Raw genomic sequence first — 19,280 nt, 5'->3', positions numbered from 1 at the left:
CTTGAGCCCAGCCCCGGTGGGAGCCTCTCTACGAGGCAGGATCTAGAATCTTAGTGGTGGCCCTGCCATGAGGGATAACACCAACAGTTCCCTAAAGGGGGACCAGCGTCACTAAGCAACCCCCTACATGCAGACAATGGAAGGGAGGGGAAAGGGCAAACTGAGGCAGTGGTAGCAGATAGATTCTTTCTTCCTTGCAGGTTTTCTCTGTAACAAACCAGGAGCCAGGGAGTGAACCTGAGCTGTGTCAGGTTAGATGACGGGAGGCCCCAGGAGATCCTGAACTTCTAAGCGTCTAACTAGTATGATATGAGTATCTGTATACCTCAGGAGGTATTTCATGATGGCAGAGAAAAGAAGGCATTGATAATTCTAAGCCAGGACGGCTGAATGCAGGGTTTCCTACACACGAACTGCTCACCTAGACAGAACCCGGAGGGATGAAGTGGGGAGAAGGAAAGAGAACTGCAAACAAGCCCTATGATGATAACATCCCGAGTGTTAGAAGGATTTTGGCAGCCAAATCTTCAAGTGACGAATTCCCAGGTAAAGTGTGAACTAGGAACAACAAAGCTAGCGCAGTACTTGACAGATGAACAAATGATGCTTGGCGTCAATAAGAGTGTAATCTTTAACTGTGACTGAGGGTCTGTATCTCTTGAGCCGAAAGAGTCAGATGCTTAACCCACTGAGCCACCCAGCGCCCCTCTTCCTTTTCTTGAACCACTTTTTTGGAAAAAAAAAAAGCTGATCTTTTTTTTATAAAATGTATCATTCACATCCAATGGAAAGCACCCATTTTAAGTGTACAGTTAATGTCTTTCCACAAATGTATATGCCAGGGTAACCACCACCACAGTCAAGAGCTACATTTTCATCTCCCCAGAAATTTCAGAGATGGTGGAGTTTTACGTGACGTCATTCCCTTCTTGTGTCACCATCATTCCTTTCCTTACACACCATATAGGGCTGTTGTTCATTAGCCTTAGAAGCTGAGCAGCTTACTGAATCATAGACTTCTTGCTCACTATAGGTACTTTTGTTCCTCAGTTGGCTTTCTCTATGAATCAACACAGAAGTCTTGAATGGAAGGTCTGAAGAAGAGATAGAAGAATGGTCAATGGACAATGAAGGTACAATCATAGATTGTATGATTGGAAATAACTCCTTTGAATTTATGTTGTCTCTTTATTGTGAGGCATCCAATTTTTATCTATACCCCTGAACTCTATGTATAGCAGAGGTCAAGCATCATAACTCATTTTGCAGATGGAGAAAGATAAATGTAAAGGACCCTTCATATTACCACTCTTCACAAAACAAGGTAATATTCTGGACCTCTAATATTCACTGACAGTCTTATCTCTGAATGGTTTTGGCTGACAAAAAGAAGCAGACCCTTGATAATCACATGAGAAATTATATGTAAGTTTTCATCTTAGTAATGTGAAGGGGGAGAAAAGCAGCATGGAAATTATTCTCAGGTATTTTATTATTGGATCAATAAAATAACACATTGCTAAGGTTCCAAATTCAGAATAACAGGGGCGCCTGGGTGGCTCAGTCGTTAAGCGTCTGCCTTCGGCTCAGGTCGTGATCCTAGGGTCCTGGGATCGAGCCCCGCGTTGGGCTGCCTGCTCCAAATTCAGAATAATAAAACTTTGAACTGGAAGGAATCTTATTTCTAAGATTCAACTAATTCATTTTGACTAATAAAAAAAAAAAAGACGAGAACCCTATGACCCAGCAACTGCACTGCTAGGTATTAATCCAAAGGATACAAACATAGTGATCTGAAGGGGCACCTGCACCCCAATGTTTGTAGCAGCAATGCCCACAATAGCCAAACTATGGGAAGAGCCCAGATGTCCATCGACAGATTAATGGATAAAGAAGATGTGGTGTGTATGTATATGCATATATGTGGAATTTAAGACACAAAAAAGATGAACATAGGGGAAGGCAGAGAAAAATAAAACAAGACAAAATCAGAGAGGGAGACAAACCATAAGAGACTCTTAACTATAGGGAACAAACTGAGGGCTGCCGGAGGGGGCGTGGGGAGGGGTATGGGGTAATTGGGTGATGATCATTAAGGAGGGCATGTGATGCAATGAGCATAGGGTGTTATATGTAACTGATGACTAAACGCTACCTTTGAAACTAATAATACACTATATGTTAATTGCTTTTAAATAAAATAATGAGACATGAGCTTTACGTGAGGTCACAGAACTTGCTATTACCACTAACTCCAATGAAAATTTAGGTAATTGGACTCTAAATCATTCAAATTAAAGCAAGTAGCTTAATAAAATAAATTCAAAAACAGACAATTACAAAGTATACAACAAAACACACTTCTTTAGTTTTTTAATTTCAAAATAAGTTCCATTATAAAAATTATCCTTCAAATCTGTGGTTCTTTTCTTTAAAAACCTATTGAACTTCTCAGGAAGAATTATAAACTTAAAAAAAAAATCTAGACTTGGAAATATTTCAGGGCCACATTTCAAAGGAGGAGCCCAGCTTTCTGGAGACTCTAATCCCTCCATAATCTGTCCTTATCTGGAGGCCGGGACAGCCCAGAGTAGGAACTATGGATTTGTATTGGGTCATTGCAAAGAGAAGGGGTGACTGAGCCTGGCTGAAACTCTAGATGGTGGGCCCCGTCCCTTCCCTGGTGGTCAGCAGGATCAGAAAAGCACGGAAGTGAAGGCTAGGGGTCACCATGATGTCCCGGCGCCCCAGCGCCTTGCCATTCCCACACTCACACAGCACTGGCTTCTCGGACCAGTGGGAAGCCAGACCACATGTTTAGACATGGTCCATTTAAAATTCCAGAAGGAACAAATGGTGATGTTCCTGTGTCTGATTCTCAGGTAGCCATTCCCTAAGGCTCTTCCTAGTCGTTTTTAGTCAACATTTTTATTCCTACTGAATCAGATATATTCTACAGCCTTTAAAGTCCAGCAGCATTTAAGGATGTGATTCTGAATACATTTTGAGATGGAAAACTCCCAAGGATAAGGACTATAGTATCTTTGGTGTGTTATAATTGATATCATCCCTGCAAATGAGAGATAATCAGTGCCATCAAAACAATTTAGAAATGTTTCCATAGAAACAGAACTTACTAGGCAGCAGCCAACAGAAAAAGGCTTTGAGTCTTTGAGGATAACTTTACAAGTCCAAAGGAGTACTATTATTAAAATACAGTTAATTCTCAGTTTTCCAGAGGAGTCTGGGAAGAGGTATTCTGTTTACTTGAATATTCTTATTAAGAGCCTATTTCTACCCACATACATAATTGTATTATCAATTTTCTTGGAATTAAATTGCTTTAACCCACTTAGCATTAAACACAGACACTTTTAAGAAGTAATTCTTAAAGCACCTCAAGATCAATAGACGTGTTAAATATCAGGGCCCTGCAGGTGCATCCGTGAATATTTTTTAAGGCTCCAGTATGGGTTGGTTGTGTAATATTACCGATGAAATCTCTAACTTAAAAAAAAAATCAGTTCTTAAAAACACATGAACTACTACTTAAGATATTTAAAACGTGACCTTTACGATGATGTACACATTTTGAATATTCTTGGAGGTCTGCTTTTCTTAGGTACACAGCATACGTACATAGGTACAGACCTACACTCTTTTTCCTGCTGTTACAGGTTACAGAATCCAGGGATTATATTAAGATAAAGTTGTTTTTCAAAATCATATGGGATATTTTGAAATTTAAAAATGTAGGTGGTACAATTCATATGCTTTTTAAAATCACTGAGTGTAATTTTCAACTTAGTACATCAATTGTGTTGCTTAATGTTAGAAATTGAGAAATCATGGGATGGAATGATATGACTCACAGACCTTTGTCTCAGCCTATAAGGAGGATTCCATGTAGAAATGGCAAAATAAAAAAAAAATCATCAGGTAAATACTCCCTCTTCCATTGAAAATGTGCCTTTAAAATGTCAACTATTGAATAAAAACTAAGAAATTCAATCATTCGTCAGGCTCTCGGTTCTACCCGATGCCAAAGTCTTGAGTACTTAACAAAGTCCAGAGTTTAGGCTGGATTTTCTAGTGTCTCCACTAGTGACAGGGGTTACCTGTTACAAATTTTATACAAATTCAGAAGAGAAGAGAAGAGACATGTAGGTAACTTCAGGATGTTTTGCCCTATGCGGGCAGGAAGAGAATCGTAAGAGCAGATAATCTTTTGACCCGAGGAGCAAGAAAAATACTTAATACCACCCCCAGCATGAGGTGACCACCTTGACTTTCATAAATATTTAGAATGAACTGAGGAAAACAAGGGTAAGGCTCAGTTGCCCTTTCTACAACCATCCTGTGGAATAATAAACCTAATATTCTGAGACCTTAAAAGGCATCTTTGCTGCTTTCCCCTTTGTTGGCTAGATGCCTACGCTCATGCCTGACATATGAATGGGCTGATTCTAAAACGGGGATCCTGATATTAATGTATGGTTGCTAGCAGGAGCCTCATTCTGACATGACCATACCTGGCTGAGAAGCCCACCGGAACAAGCTTACATTTACAGGTCCCTAGAGGAAGGCGGATGTGGTCTCTATGCTCGGCTCTGTGCAGAATTATACGCGCATGGTGTTTCATAAATATTATATGATGGTGACGATGGTGAGAGCAGAGGCCAAAGGCCAACCTCTCCTAATTTTCACTGGGGATTTCTCACCTGCAGCTGTGGGCTGTTAACAGGAGAGTTACATCAGTTCCATAGTTAAACTTTCCTCTAAACGAGTCAAAAGAGGAAGGAAGAATTTATTTTCAAACTCGGGAGGACCCCCTAAAGTAGCCCTTGGAGAGAGAGGGAATGCACTGAGAGAGAAGCAGGAGGGATGGGAACCAATTAAATAGCAGGCTGGGGGCAGAGGTGGGGTGACTGAGCGCTTGCATATGCAGCCCTTCTGGCTGAGTCTACTTCCCCCAGGATTCTGGATTCTGCCCGCCCCACCATAACCGCCTGAATCAAAATGATAGAGCCAAACCACGGGCCATACACAAGAAAGGGTCGACTGCCCTGGCTGGTGACCTTGGCTGCTTATTGGAATCAACTGGGGAGCTTTAAAAATGCTCATTTCCAGGCCCCGTCTCTAAAGATTCTTCTTCAACGCATTTGGAGTGGGACTCGGTTGTCAATATTCCTAAGGAGCAATCCCTGTGATTCTGAACCGCAGTCCGGACTGAGAACCACTGTAACGGTCAACAATATTTATATATCTTTATATATCTCTGTATTCCTTTATATACCAAATAACTGATCACTGTATGCTTTTCCCTTTTTTCTTCCTCCCCTTCTTTGCTTACGTTTCCTCTGTCTGCAGTTTTCCAAGAGGAACAACAACAGCAAACATTCCTAGCTCTGAGGCAGGGCAAGACATGACAAGAGCTGGCCAACATGCGCTGGGCATGCCTGATTTTGTATGAAGCACATGTAAGAATGACTGAGAGTGACATTTTGGACTACGGGCCCACCCTTCATTCCCCAATGCCCTGACCCTCTTTACAGATACATCAAAACAAAACAAATTTGCTTCATGCTTATTTGACTAGAGAAACACGACTAAAGAATTCTGGAGTTTTAGACCGTTGCTCCACCATTAAAAACATATGTATAGACTTCCCTTATGTGAAATTGCTTCTTTTCTCATTTCTGAACCTGTTTCTATACAGTTAAATAGGTTTCCAGGAAAACACTTTCTCTTTCTTTCTTTCTTTCTTTCTTTCTTTCTTTCTTTCTCTCTCTTTTTTACTGAACTTCCTTCTTCACCTTTTTAAAGGGAAAAATAGATCTCTTGAGGGCTTTCCAGGGTTTTTTCAAGATTTCATTCTCAATAACAACAAACCCTGTTCCTTGGAATTCACTCACCAAATAAGCAATGCCCTACTAAAATCTACTCCATGGAGGCTCTGCCCCATGCGCCTCCCCCATCACATATATATGTCCATATACATCCAGTATCTCAAAGAGCTGACATACAAACCACTCAGAACATTTTTCATTAAAAAAAAAAGAAATCTGTTTTAATTAAGCGCTAAAAGGCAGCCCCAGTTCAGAAGCACGCAGGGAGGTGTACGAGCTCGCCGGAAATGACAGCTCTGGGACAGAGTATCAGCCACAGTGAGGACTGCATGGCGAGGCTTTCAGGAGCCCTGTCCTCCGGAAGGGCGCTGGCTTCAGGAATACATGGTCAGCTGCAGCCATTCCTGGAGGGACACTCGAACAAGGCCATCTGCATCTCTGTCCAGGGATCTGAAGGCACGGAACATGCCATCCAGGCGGACCAGGCAGCTGATGAAATTGTTGAAATCCATGCTGCCATCTTCATCGGCATATCGGCGGACGATCATTTGGTAAAGTTGTTCGTTTAGCTGGAAACCCGCTGCCTGCAGAGCCCTGAGCAGCTGAGAACTTCCCAGGGACCCAGACCGGTCCCTGTCATATTGCTTATAAACGCACTGCCACTTCTTGATGTTGTTCCAGAGGTACTTAAATTCTTCGAAGCCCAGCTTGCCTGTCGTGTCACTGTCCATCACAGACACAATGCTCCGGCAGGTGTCAAGGCTAAAGCCGCCAGTCTTCAGGTCCTTGTGCTTAGAAAGGACTTTGTTGAGAATATTCATTAGGTCGGTGGCACCCACCTCCATGTCTGGTCCCGCCAGCTGGGCGAACTGTTGCCGAAACCGACGAACTTCCTCACTTTCGTTGGCCTCCACGTTGGTGAAATGCTGCTGAGTGGGAGGTGGTTCTGGGGTGTACTGAGCTCCTGCAGCCTCGCTGATGAAATTCACAATTCCTCCAACTATCCCTCCGATATTTCCTCTTCCCCCTCCTCCTCCTCTTCTCTGACCACCTCCTCCAAGAAGGCCTCCAAGAGCTTCTCCAAGGCCTCGATCGGCCCCTTCCAATAAAGCCTTTGCAAGAAACATGCTTTTGGTTTAATAAGCAAGTGTAAAAGCTGTTGATGTCTTGGAGATGGTGTGGAGAGATCTGAAATGGAGCCTCATTAGCTTACAGGTGGAAGAACTGGCTTTTCTGTACCTGCTTACATGGCGCCACGCCCCATGGTCCCCTCCTCCTGAAAGCCTGACTTCCATTAGGTCCTAGCACCCGCCAGATTTTAGAGGGCCTCAATAAAATATTCGTGAGTTATTGTGTGGATGACGAATTACAAGAAATAATATTTTAAAATGTAATATATTAAAATACACACTTCTGTACATCACCAATTTCTTGGCCCCTGAAAGATGACATGCATTTTCCTAATCGGAGAAGCTAAATGACTCCAAGATATCAAGAATTTCTTTTCTAAGGAATATTTATTGTTAGTGCAGAATGGGATTCCTGGGCATGGGGAGGATATTTCCCCAGTCCCTTTTCTTTAGCGAAGATTCCCCAAATCCAATGCTCTTAAGAAAAACTTGGGAGGGAGGGTTTTATGATGCAGGATCCCCAGGTCCCATCCTCAGAGATTCTGACTCTATCGTCTGCTGTCGGGCTAAGGATCTACATTTTTTGGAATCATTTTTGGAGTGTAACAGACACATAGAAAACTGTACAAGTCACAACTCAGAGAAGTTCACACACTGTACACACCTATGTCATAACAGCCAGATCAAGAGATAGAATATTACCACACCCTAGAAACGCCTCCTGCTTTCGAGTTACTCTTCCCTCCCAAGGGTAACCATTACCTTGACATCGAATACCATCAACTGATTGCCACACCGTAAACAAAGGGAATCATACAGTATATACTTCTCTGTGTCTTGTTTTTAAAATTTGAATTAAAATTTCTAAAAACTGTGGTAAAATACACATAACGTGGAATTTACCATCATAACTATTTTTAAGAGTTCAGTTCAGTGGCATTAGGTACATTCACATTATTTTGCAACTGCCACCACCGTCCACCCCCAGAAACTTTTTCATCTTCCCAAACTGAAGCTCTGTCCCCGTTAAACAGTAACTCCCCATTCCCTCCTCCCACTAGACCCTGGCAACCACCCTCCCACTTTCTGTCTCTATGAATCTGACTGCTCTAGGGACCTCACATCAGTGAAATCGCATAGGATTTGTCCTTTTGTGACAGGCTTATTTCACCTAGGACAATGTGTTCAAGGTCCATCCGTGTTATAGCAGGTGTCGGGATTTATTTCCTTTTTTAAAGCTAACTAATATTCCACTGTATGTATAGAGACATTGGTTTAACCACTTGTCCGTTGGTGGATGCTTGGGTTGCTTCTACCAGAACTGTTGGATCATATAGTAATTTGGTTTTTATTTTTATTTATTTATTTATTTATTTATTTAAGATTTTATTTATTTATTTGACAGAGAGAGACACAGTGGAGAGAGGGAACACAAGCAGGGGGAGTGGGAGAGGGAGAAGCAGGCCTCCTGCGGAGCAGGGAGCCCAAAGTGGGGCTCGATCTCAGGACCCTGGGACCATGACCTGAGATGAAGGCAGACGCTCAATGACTGAGCCACCCAGGAGCCCCAGTAATTTGGTTTTTAATTTTTTGAAGAACCACCATACTGTTTTCCACAGTAGATACACTATTTTATATTTCTACCAATAGTGCACAGGGGTTCCAATTTCTCTATAGCCTGGCCAACACCTTCTTTCCTTCCTTCCTTCTTTCCTTCTTTCCTTCCTTCCTTCCTTCCTTCCTTCCTTTCCTCCCTCCCTCTCTCCCTGACAGTGACCATCCTAATGGGTATGACGTGGTAATATCTCATTATGCCTCCTTCATAATGATTCAATCTCATTTGTTAGGTATCAGAACTTGGATTCAGTATTTAGGAGACAAAGGTGAATACATCAGGATTGCTGTGCTCAAGGACTGAGAACACCCACAGAAAACTAGTTGTAATTATAACCTAATGTCTATATTCACATTTCTACTATTTTTTTTTTTTTAAGATTTTATCCATCCACTTGTCAGAGAGGGAGAAAGAGAAAGAGCACAAGCAGGGGGAGCAGGCAGAGGGAGAGGCAGGCTCCCCACTGAGCAAGGAGCCTGACATGAGACTTGATCCCAGGACCCTGGGATCATGACCTGAGATGAAGGCAGACGCTTAACCTACTGAGCCACCCAGGCGTCTCTCACATTTCTACTATTAATACTAAACTATTACATTTGTATATAGTATTCTTTGGTATTTAAGTTTCATAGCAGTCCTCTGAAAGACAAAGTATGTGTGATAAGGAAAGAAAAACTCAGGGAAGGTAAGCTACTGAGGAAAGGTAGTATGCTATATCATCAAGCACTGTGGGTGCCCAAAAGGGGAGCAATGAATTCTGCCAAGGAGAACATTTACCTACATAAGAGATAATGTGCAGGCCTGACTACAGGCCAAGCCAGAGTTCTCCAAACAGACAAGGGATGTGAAGGGACAGCACAGTAAAAATACAGAGGAGCTAAATGATGTGTGGTCTTTAAGAGGCAGTCCAACGTGGTGACGGGGCTTTGCTGGGCATGACAGTGGAAAAAGGCGGATCGGCAGAACAGACTCAGACCGGAAGGGGCTTTGAACTGCCACGTGACGATCGGTCTATCAGTGGGACTACCCAGGCTCAAATATGAAGTCAAAAGGAGATGAGATGTGAAATTATGTTGTACAATTTCTAGAATGGAATGATTGTTCTAGCTATTGTTTGGGAGAGAGCAGTAGCTGGGGGACACTGCTCTGTTCAGGGCACGGGAGCAACGTCTCCTTCTGCCACACTCAGGGGTTTGCGTAAAACTTTCCAACCACTGGTTTTATGACACAATGACTCCAAAAACTGGTCTCCTGGGCACAATGAAATGGCCTCTGTGAGCATCAAAGGCCAAATGTCTTCCTTCACCACACAGAAGAAAGTGCCACAAAAGGACTGTCTTCCTTTAAGGGGATCACAGGGCCATCTGGCCTCAGACAGACGTAAACCCATTCATATGAGCTCCTCTCAGAGGAAATTACATGGGCTTTGTTTTTATAATATTGCAAATTAACTTGATAGCAACCACTGCCACATAAAACACGCCTCCTCATGCCCAGCTGAAGTGGTTTTCCCTGAGGTTTAAATCCAATTCCTCTCATTTATTTTCTATGAAGATGGAGGGCATTTGGCTAACAGTTTCTCATAAGCCATCCTAGAATAAAAGACTCTTATTAGATTAGCAAGCCTTTTCTTCTCTGGACTACTGAATCCCCCAAGGCTATTTATTAGAACATTAATTGCAACTTTGGTTGCCATCTGGGGGAACTCTACTGTCTGGATCAGGAGGGAAAAAGAGTAGGGGAGGGGACACATCTGATGAAAAATTTAGCCTCCATTTGAGGGGGAAAAGTTACTGAATTTAAAAAAGTAAACAGAGAAACATGAATGTTATTAGCCACATTATTCATGATGGCCTCAGTAGAAACAACCTGAACGTCCACCAACTGGTGAATAAACAAAATGCGATGTGTCCATATAATGGAGCACCTTTTGGCAAGCAAAAAGGACAAATTACTGATGCATGCTACAGAATGGATGAACTGCAAAAACATTATGAGAAGTTGACAGAAGCCAGACACATGAGACCATCTACTGTATGATTCTGTTACCTGAAACATCCAGAAAAGGCAAATCCACAGAGACAGAAAGTCTTTCTTCTAGACCAGGTCTAGAACCACACCAAAGGACTTAGAACTGTCATGGTTGCCTAGCGCTGGGAGACAGCTGGTGACAGGAACTAACACTTGATGCCACCAGGAGACTCAATGGGGTAATGGAAATGTTCTCAAGCTGATTTATGGGGATGGTTACACAACTTGGCAAATTTACTCAAAAAATCATTGAATTGTAGGCTTGAAATGGGTGAGCGATAGGATATGTAAACAGTGCCCTAAGAACCCATATATATGTATAAAGTAAATGTATAAAGAAGTCCATATACATATATGGTCAACAGTGACAGTATGAAGTAAAAAGGATACTGACGAGCCGTTCTAGTCTCAGTCCTGCAACTAACCATGCTCAAGTGTAGCCTTGAGCATGTCACTTCTCTCAGGCCGGCCACCTTCTGCAAAATGAGGAAGGTGGGCAGTTGGACTCGAAAGGCCCTGTTAGCTCTAGAATTCGGGGAGTCTAGATCCTCACGTGCTCTGAAATGGTAGCAGCAGCATCCCTCTTGCCTTGCATTTCTTTTCCTTCTCGGGCCCAAGTGTTTTCATGCTATATGTTGATTTAACTTAACCTTCCTTTTTCTTGGGTCTGATTCCACCACTTTTAAGGACATACTTACCCTTATCCCCGCTTTGACGTATTGTCTGGTTTTCACAAGTATTCCTGGTGGCACCCTATGCTCCTCCAAACAGAATGCCAAGGTGGGTGTGCTGAACTCAGAAGGACATACAGCTCCCACTTGCAGCAAAGCCTTTCTGTCAAGGGGGGCTTTCACCCAATTGCGGCATGATCTGGACCAGACCTTCCTAATTTATTGATGAGGATGTCATGTTGGATGAAATCAAAAGCCTTTCTAGAGCCCATATAGATAATATCTATTTCTTCTTCTTTATCATCTTGGACCGTCACTCTGTCATAGGAGGAAATTAAATTGTCTGACACAATTTGCTCTTTACAAAGCTCTGTTCTTTACTTCCTTATGCTCATGGAGGAGGCCAGTGATTGCTCACTTGTGCTTATAAAAAAAAAAAAGTTAAGCTTTAACTCATGCAGCCTCCTTTCTGTTCCTTCTAAGCATCTCCTAGGTATACCTGCATGGAGGAGCCAAAAATAAAGCGTATAATTCTCACCCTTAAGTGGACATTTCTAATTTAACAACATTCGGTGAGAGAAAATACTGTAATGTATTGAATGGAGGAGCTAAGCCAGCCTGAGACATGGACAGGGAAATGGTCAGACACATAGGACCACCAAACATTTAGGACAACTCGTATGACTGCATAGAAGGAAGGTTATAGTCTTTTCCTGTTAATTGCGTCATATAAGTTATGGATAGATTTCACATAACAAATCCTGATGAACCGAGATTGCAATCAACAGTTCTTTTCACATGAACTATGAAATACTATATTACAAATCAAACCTGAACTGGAAATTTAAAGGATAGAAGACTTCACTGTTGGTTAGTGTTCACCTCTGCCACTGTAGACAGAAAGCAGGTTTAAGGACTGATAGATGGACTGCAGTCAGTCCTTAGAGGGACCACTGTTAATCTGGAGGATACCCCACATCTGATTCAAAAGCGATCCTCTGAATCTTTATTCTTGTCTGCTGTCTGCCTCTTGCTGATGCCCTGCCTCGGTCCTACTAGCGTCACACTATTTGTCTTTACAAATGAGAGAGACTGGTTTCTAACTCCTCAGCTATATATAGTTTAGCACGAGCTCATTGCCTTTTTTACCAATAACATTGCAAAACAGACCACCACCTGATAAAATTTAGATAGCTGGTTATTCTTTCCATTCTGTAAAATAATTTTGAAAACTGTCATGATTTTCCCTTTCAGCCTTCTAATGGGTACTTAGTTCTTCTGGCATTTACCACATCCTTTGTTTAACTATTAGGCAGGAAAAGTGTTGTGTGTACTTTAGCACTTTGACAATCCGGCATTTTCGGCTATCGTAAACTTCTGTAGATCTTTTATTACTGTTTCACATTATGTGGAATGAATGCGTCTCTTTATCCTGAGTTCTTTCCTGTCTGCCTGGTTCTTGGTATTCGTTCCAGCATTAAATCCTGAGTGCCAACAATAACAAGCATCTTTGCTTGCCCCTTCCTGTTGGAGAAGGTAGGGTGCTGTAGCGTGCAGCTTTTCTGCTCATGCTGAGAGTCGGGACAGGGCACTTTCTTTTCTTATTTTAAAGATTTTATTTATTTGACAGAGAGAGACACAGCGAGAGAGGGAACACAAGCAGGGGGAGTGCGAGAGGGCGAAGCAGGCTTCCCACCGAGCAGGGAGCCCGATGCAGGGCTCGATCCCAGGACCCTGGGATCATGACCTGAGCCAAAGGCAGATGCTTAACGACTGAGCCACCCAGGCGCCCTGGGACAGGGCACTTTCATGGCTTGGGTGACTGCGCGTAAACAGAGAAATCTTTCTGAGTGGGATAAGATGAACTTTTGTCTTTGGTTGTACAAGCTGCCCTGAAAGTTTGGGACCAATCGTGCTGCGAAGTAAAAAATATTTACTATCTGGTTCTTTACAGAAAAAGTCTGCTGACCCCTGAAATATGGCTTGGCCACCAGTGTGTATGCATACTGCGGTGGGGATGGGCGTTGATGAAATATTAAGCTGAGTCTATCAGGAGATGCATTTAGAAGAGATGGGACTTGCCGCTAGTAAGGGGTAAGAGGCAGATAACATGGTGCCTAGTCAAGCCAGCAACAGGGGTGAGCTGCGTCCTGAAGTATTTGAGGACTCTATCTTAGAGGTACATCAGAGACTGCTGGTGGGGCAGCGTGCGGCTCTGCTCAGGAACACGGCGCTGAGGGAGGGTACAATGAATAGGCGTGCTGTTTACGGACATTCTGAGACATGGTTAGAACTGTAAAAATGACTGTGTTATGACTTCGGTTTAGCCAGCGTTGTTTCTTAATCCCATGAAGGAGATACTTCAATCCCTTCTGGAGTGCTGGCAAAAAGTCTAGTATTTAAAACTGAATTAATGAATATAAAAAGTGTCGAGACATGACTGTTTTAAACTATTGTCCCAGCCTTCAACTCTGACTCCTCTGGACATCCAACCAACCCAAACTCGTCCGACGCGGAGAGTTCAGGATACAGTCGTAAAAAATAAAGAAGCTAAATTCAATGCGAAGATGAAAAATTTCCTCTTTCTTTTTCAGAGAGATAAGACGTCTCCAAAGGAAATGATCCTAAACTAGTAAACTACGCCATGTTTTGAATGGTGGACGCCATGTTTCTGTCAGACCTTACTTGTCATCACATCCGCCGAGAGTCTGAAGGGACATGTCAGGTTGTCAGCAGGAGCTGAGGAGACAGTGTATTTTTTAGGGACCAACTGAGCCAAGACCATTATGAAGTCTTTATAGACCAGCCAAGAATGTCATGGGAAGAAAGAATAAGGGAATGTGGAGAGATCTTCAGGTCTTTTCCCCATCCCCCAAATCCCGACACCCCCTCATTAGACTTGGGGGAAAACAGAGAGCCTGAGGACAGCTGTCTGCGCTACAAAAATGTACAGCTGCTGAAAGAGCCACAGGAACACCCCGCCCTTTCTCGTTCTCACCCTTCCTCCCCGACCCCCCACCCCTCATTAAGCATTGAGTTCAGCAAGATAAGCTACTCTGAGAGAAACAAACTATGGCATTACCGAACTTCTTGTCTTTCCCATGGAACATTCCCCAGCTAAATGACTTAAAAGAGACTGAGAAAACAAGCCTAGCCTGGGAGTTAAGGGCGTATGTGCCCGGGGCGTGGCAACAATTGCATAATTCGCCTTCTCAAAACAAAGCAAACCTTCACAGGCGCAGACATGCAGATACATCGGAGATGAAAAAGGACAGAAAGACAGACGAAGACAGAAGGAGGAAAGGGAGAAAAAGAAAGGAAGGAGAAAGGAAAGAAGGAGAGAAAGGAAGGTCCCATGCGTTAGTCCCTAATTCTCCGGGCTATTTTCTCTACCTTCCAGTATGTTGGGGATCAAAAGAAAAGTGCTGGAAAGACCATCTCATGGTCTCGAGTGAAAGCCAAGTCACACTCTACAAAGAAGTGACAAACACTCAGGGTTGTAAATGATGTGTGAGCCGGTGGAAGCCGTCCATGCGGAAATGGGATTGGCCAACTTGGCTGCCGAGGCTCGCTGTATCCTCTAGTTCAGAGTGAGTCAACCCGGCTAACTGGGGGTGATTTTAATCCTTGTACTCTCCCCTCCCCGCTTCCAAATCTTCCCATCCTTAAGAGTGCCAGAGAAACGACGGGGATCATCAGTCACCAACAGACAGAACGGGTGTCCTAACATTCCTGGAATTGCTAGCGATGACACTTTGACACCTGAAAAGGGAGGGCAACCTCCACAGATCCTATTTCTAATGGTGATGGAAAATCCTGATGAGCCCAAAGTCTAAGATACGCTCCAAGTTTCCTCCTGGGTTCCTGTTCCACGTCCCATTTCCCCCAGCTCCTGTCCTCATTTGTCTATCCCTGCCATATTCCTTCCTGTCACCAAGTTCGTATTTATAGAATCTTCATTTAAAATCACTTGCCTGGTTTCTAGAGCCAAAAAAGGAAGATGCGACAACATAAAGCTCACAGAGAGACTGGTAATAGTACAAGTAAAAAGTGCTTCTATTTTCCCAACTTGTGTGGTTATAGCCAATAATTTACTTCTCCTTTCTCCTAAATCTTCGTTACACTTTCTAGTACTACGACTGCGGTGGCACGTGATCGTTTCATGGACAAGGGAAGATGATCTGTGTGCTGCAAGCAAGCCAAGAACAGGGGACTGGGCACCACAGAGAGAAGGTTACTTCACTTCATCAGGCGGGAAGATGGTTCATCTTAGAGGTCACAGAATGAGTCATTAGGATCATGAGTATGCTCGGGGTACGGAGAAAAAGAAGCCCTGTCCTGGTTTCTGTCATCAAGCTATAATTTCTTTGCAAAATATCTTTTCCCAGCGGTCCGTAGAGAACCAGGACTTCTGGAGCCAGCCAGGATGGAAAAAGCCCAGCCCATCTCTCCTTCCGATTACAATGAAAACCGCTAATCAAAATACAAAAGGCAACCACCTCTGGACAAAATGCCATAGCAGGAGGATTGGTGAAGAGAGCCCAAACTATAAAGAACAATCAGTAAGGCAGGATAATCACGGAGGACCTGAGGCAGTAGGACACCATCACTAAACCGTTGAAAGGGAAGAACTCTCAAGTCAATTCGATTCACAACAAATATGTCCTTTAGGAATGAATGCAAAATAGAGTCACTCTCAGATAAGACAAAAATAAGATCACAATCCTAAGTCTGTACCCCAGTGAAACGAAAGCCGAGATTTACACAAAAACCTATACAGGAATATTCATAGTTTGTACTCATCGTGGCCCCAAACTGGAAACAAACCAAAACGCTCCTCAACTGGAGACTGGATACACCAAGAATGGGGTGTCCATGCAATGGAATGCCGCTCAGCAAGAAAAGGGAACACATTACTGATACGTGCAACAACATGGCCGAATCTCAGATGCATTATGCCAAGTGAAAGAAGCCAAACTCAGAAAGATAGACACTCTCTGATTCCATTTATATGGCATCTAGAAAAGGCAAAGCTAGAGAGGGAGTGATTGCTGGGGGTTAAGGGTAGGGCAGGGATTTGACTACAAAGGGATGGCCACACGGATGCTTTTTTGCAACTGTTTTGTATGTCGGATGGAGTGGTATTTACATGCTTCAGTGCATTTATGAACACTCATAAAACTGTCACCAAAAGAGTAAACTTTACCGTCAATTTTATATGTAAAAAAAACCTCACACATTAAAAATCAAGAACTTGAAATCTTGATACATTTTTCCTAAGGAAACTTTCTGACAGTTCAGGTATCCGCCTGTACTTACATATTCATAAAGGGCGAACAGTCAAGGTTTAATTGAAACCTTGTCATAAAAAGTTACTTGCAAATAAAATCTACTTGGTCCTCACATATTTTGAGGGAAGTCCAGAAGCCTTCCGGATAGAATAGTACCGCGCCTGTCGTCAACGGATGAATTTTGACATAAAGATTTAAGTTCTCGCCAGTTATAGAAGCCTTTCCAATTCTATATCACAAACATGGTTTTATGGTTGCAATATTTATTTCTGACCTGATGTTTAAAATAACTAGATACCATCATAATTGTTGCAACACACACATATGGGCACGCGCGCACACGCGCACACGCGCGCACACACACACACAATTATATTGCTGCTGCTGCTACTACTACTACTACTACTACTACTACTACTGCTACTGCTACTACTACTACTACTGCTACTGCTACTACTACTACTGCTACTGCTACTACTGCTACTGCTACTGCTACTACTGCTACTGCTACTGCTACTGCTGCTACTGCTACTACTACTGCTACTACTGCTACTGCTGCTACTACTACTGCTGCTGCTGCTGCTACTACTGCTGCTGCTGCTGCTACTGCTGCTGCTGCTGCTGCTGCTGCTGCTGCTGCTGCTGCTACTGCTGCTGCTGCTGCTGCTACTGCTGCTGCTGCTGCTGCTGCTGCTGCTGCTGCTGCTGCTACTGCTGCTGCTGCTGCTGCTACTGCTGCTGCTACTGCTGCTACTGCTGCTGCTGCTGCTGCTACTACTACTGCTGCTGCTGCTACTACTGCTACTACTACTACTACTACTGCTACTACTGCTACTACTACTGCTACTGCTGCTACTACTACTACTACTACTGCTACTGCTGCTACTACTACTACTGCTGCTGCTACTGCTGCTACTACTACTACTACTACTACTGCTGCTACTACTACTACTACTGCTGCTACTACTACTACTACTGCTACTACTACTACTACTACTACTACTACTGCTACTACTACTGCTACTACTACTACTACTACTGCTACTACTACTACAGGGGAAAAACCAGATCATGAAATTAAACCTGGCCTCAGTCTTGCTTTCTCTAATAGTCACCTACCAATTCTTCTAATGCCATACTGATTTATGCTCCACGGAGACCGGCAGAGTAAAGATGTTTGCGTGCTATGGGGTGCCTGGGTGGCTCAGTTGGTTAAGCGACTGCCTTCGGCTCAGGTCATGATCCTGGAGTCCCGGGATCGAGTCCCGCATCGGGCTCCCTGCTCAGCGGGGAGTCTGCTTCTCCCTCTGACCTTCTTCCCTCTCGTGCTCTCTCTCTACCATTCTCTCTCTCTCAATAAATAAATAAAAATCTTTAATAAAAAAAAAAAGATGTTTGCATGCTAGAGATGACGTTTTAACGTACCCTGTCAAAGAGTGCGAAGAGTTGTCTCAGGACATCTGAAACAGGCAGCTTCAAATACTCCGCAAATTCTTCAATTCCGATTCTCCCTCCTTTTGAAGAGCTTGCAATTATTGCGTATTCATCCAACTGCTTACGAATACCATCCCAGTCTAACCTAAACAAAGAGTCATAAATACGTGTCGTCAGCCCTTTACAATCCACATGGACATTTTGTGAACGGTGTTGTATTCATTTGTCTGAATATATAAAATATATATATATTTTTTAAAGATTTTATTTTTTTATTTGAGAGAGAGAGAGAATGAGAGATAGAGAGCACGAGAGGGAAGAGGGTCTGAGGGAGAAGCAGGCTCCCCGCTGAGCAGGGAGCCCGATGCGGGACTCGATCCCGGGACTCCAGGATCATGACCTGAGCCGAAGGCAGTTGCTTAACTGACTGAGCCACCCAGGCGCCCCTATAAAATATATATTTTTATATACATTGTCTGAATATATAAAATATGTATAAAATATATAATATTTTATTCATTTGCCTTTTCTAGATGCCATAAAAATGGAATCAGAGAGTATGTATCTTTCTGAGTTTGGCTTCTTTCACTTGGCATAATGCATCTGAGATTCGGCCATGTTGTTGCACGTATCAATAATGTGTTCCCTTTTCTTGCTGAGTGGCATTCCATTGCATGGACACCCCATTCTTGGTGTATCCAGTCTCCAGTTGAGGAGCGTTTTGGTTTGTTTCCAATCTGGGGCAACGATGAATACAATTGAATGAATACAATGATGAATTCATTCATCATTCATTTTAAGTGTTACATCTGAAAATGAGAATAAATAGAGTACTTATGGAATGTGTACACAGGCCTCTGACTTTTTTTGAAGGATATTAACAAGACCAATTTTCCCAAATACCTGAGGAAAAGAAAAGTAACTGAGAAGAGGAGCAATATGATAGAATAAGAAATGACTCATGAAAAGAAAATAAGAAATCATATTTTAATCTAAATATTACTTAGTAAGTCAATAGTATTTATTGGGTTGTTAAAAAAAATATGCAATTCTTGCTTTCAACAGAGTTTCCAGGCTGATGATGAACTCAGATTGCACAAAATGTTGTGACAGGGAGATTCATTAGACAATACACACTTCCTCCAATATTAGTTATGAAATATTAAAACACCAAAACACCAGAAAATGTACCATAGCCTACATCACATCCTGTCTTTGTCTTGTCCAATTAAACAGGTGACCTAACACATACTGCTTTC

At 42.9% G+C, this 19,280-nt stretch overlaps 2 protein-coding genes across 2 annotated transcripts in view; both read right to left on the bottom strand.

Moving 5' to 3' along the window:
* Window positions 1-19,280, bottom strand: part of LPCAT2 (lysophosphatidylcholine acyltransferase 2) — a 68,469-nt gene that overhangs the window by 9,966 nt on the left and 39,223 nt on the right. Inside the window, exon 11 of the mRNA XM_028092758.2 lies at window positions 18,013-18,166. Coding sequence (XP_027948559.1) covers window positions 18,013-18,166 — 154 coding nt within the window. The remainder of the gene's footprint in view (window positions 1-18,012; window positions 18,167-19,280) is intronic.
* Window positions 6,042-7,990, bottom strand: CAPNS2 (calpain small subunit 2). Its single transcript, XM_028092769.2, has one exon. It carries the CDS (start codon window positions 6,974-6,976, stop codon window positions 6,224-6,226), a length of 753 nt encoding a protein of 250 aa, XP_027948570.1. The 5' UTR covers window positions 6,977-7,990; the 3' UTR covers window positions 6,042-6,223.

This window comes from Eumetopias jubatus, unplaced genomic scaffold (assembly GCF_037043125.1).
Source record: "Eumetopias jubatus isolate StellerSeaLion01/CBP00866 unplaced genomic scaffold, mEumJub1_p1.0 scaffold_10, whole genome shotgun sequence".
In the NCBI taxonomy this organism is placed as follows: domain Eukaryota; kingdom Metazoa; phylum Chordata; class Mammalia; order Carnivora; family Otariidae; genus Eumetopias; species Eumetopias jubatus.
This window is presented reverse-complemented; position numbering and strand designations above follow the sequence as displayed.

Bases quoted from the DNA above. Each gene is read 5' to 3' on its own strand.
- CAPNS2 (XM_028092769.2), bottom strand. From the start codon at position 6,976: ATGTTTCTTGCAAAGGCTTTATTGGAAGGGGCCGATCGAGGCCTTGGA.